The following is a 365-nucleotide window of genomic DNA, read 5'->3' as shown; positions in this document are numbered from 1 at the left end:
TTTTTTTTTCTTTTTTTTTTTTTTTAAATTTGGTTTTCATCCGTGGATAACGATCGAGAGGAGCCGGGGGGGGTGGGGGGAGCCCGGTCCCGGCGGGGAGGAGGCGATGCAGACGCCGCTGGATCAGCGCGCAAAGGGCCGGCACGGAGCGCAGCGCCGTCCGCATCCAAGTAAGAGCTGCGGCAGGACCGGGAGTCCCCGCCCGCGGCCGCGGAGAGCTGCGGAACGGTGCGGAGCGGTGCGGGATGCCCCGGGGCGGGAGCCCGCCGCTGTGCGGGAGGGTGAACCCGGGGCCGGGCGGCGGCGGGAGAGGCGCTGGCGAGCATCCCGCTCCCCCTCCGCTCCTCTCCGCGCCTCTCCGCGCC

The 365-nt window shown here is 70.1% G+C and overlaps 1 protein-coding gene across 1 annotated transcript in view; it reads left to right on the top strand.

The window, feature by feature from the left end:
• The first annotated feature begins 31 nt into the window (after positions 1-31).
• Positions 32-365, top strand: part of PCDH1 (protocadherin 1) — a 52,658-nt gene continuing 52,324 nt past the window's right edge. Inside the window, exon 1 of the mRNA XM_010579174.1 lies at positions 32-170. Coding sequence (XP_010577476.1) covers positions 107-170 — 64 coding nt within the window. The 5' untranslated portion in view covers positions 32-106. The remainder of the gene's footprint in view (positions 171-365) is intronic.

Source organism: Haliaeetus leucocephalus, unplaced genomic scaffold (assembly GCF_000737465.1).
Source record: "Haliaeetus leucocephalus isolate CR32 unplaced genomic scaffold, Haliaeetus_leucocephalus-4.0 Scaffold656, whole genome shotgun sequence".
Taxonomy (NCBI): Eukaryota; Metazoa; Chordata; class Aves; order Accipitriformes; family Accipitridae; genus Haliaeetus; species Haliaeetus leucocephalus.
Note: the sequence above shows the minus strand (reverse complement) of the source record. Positions and strands in the feature narration are given on the sequence as shown.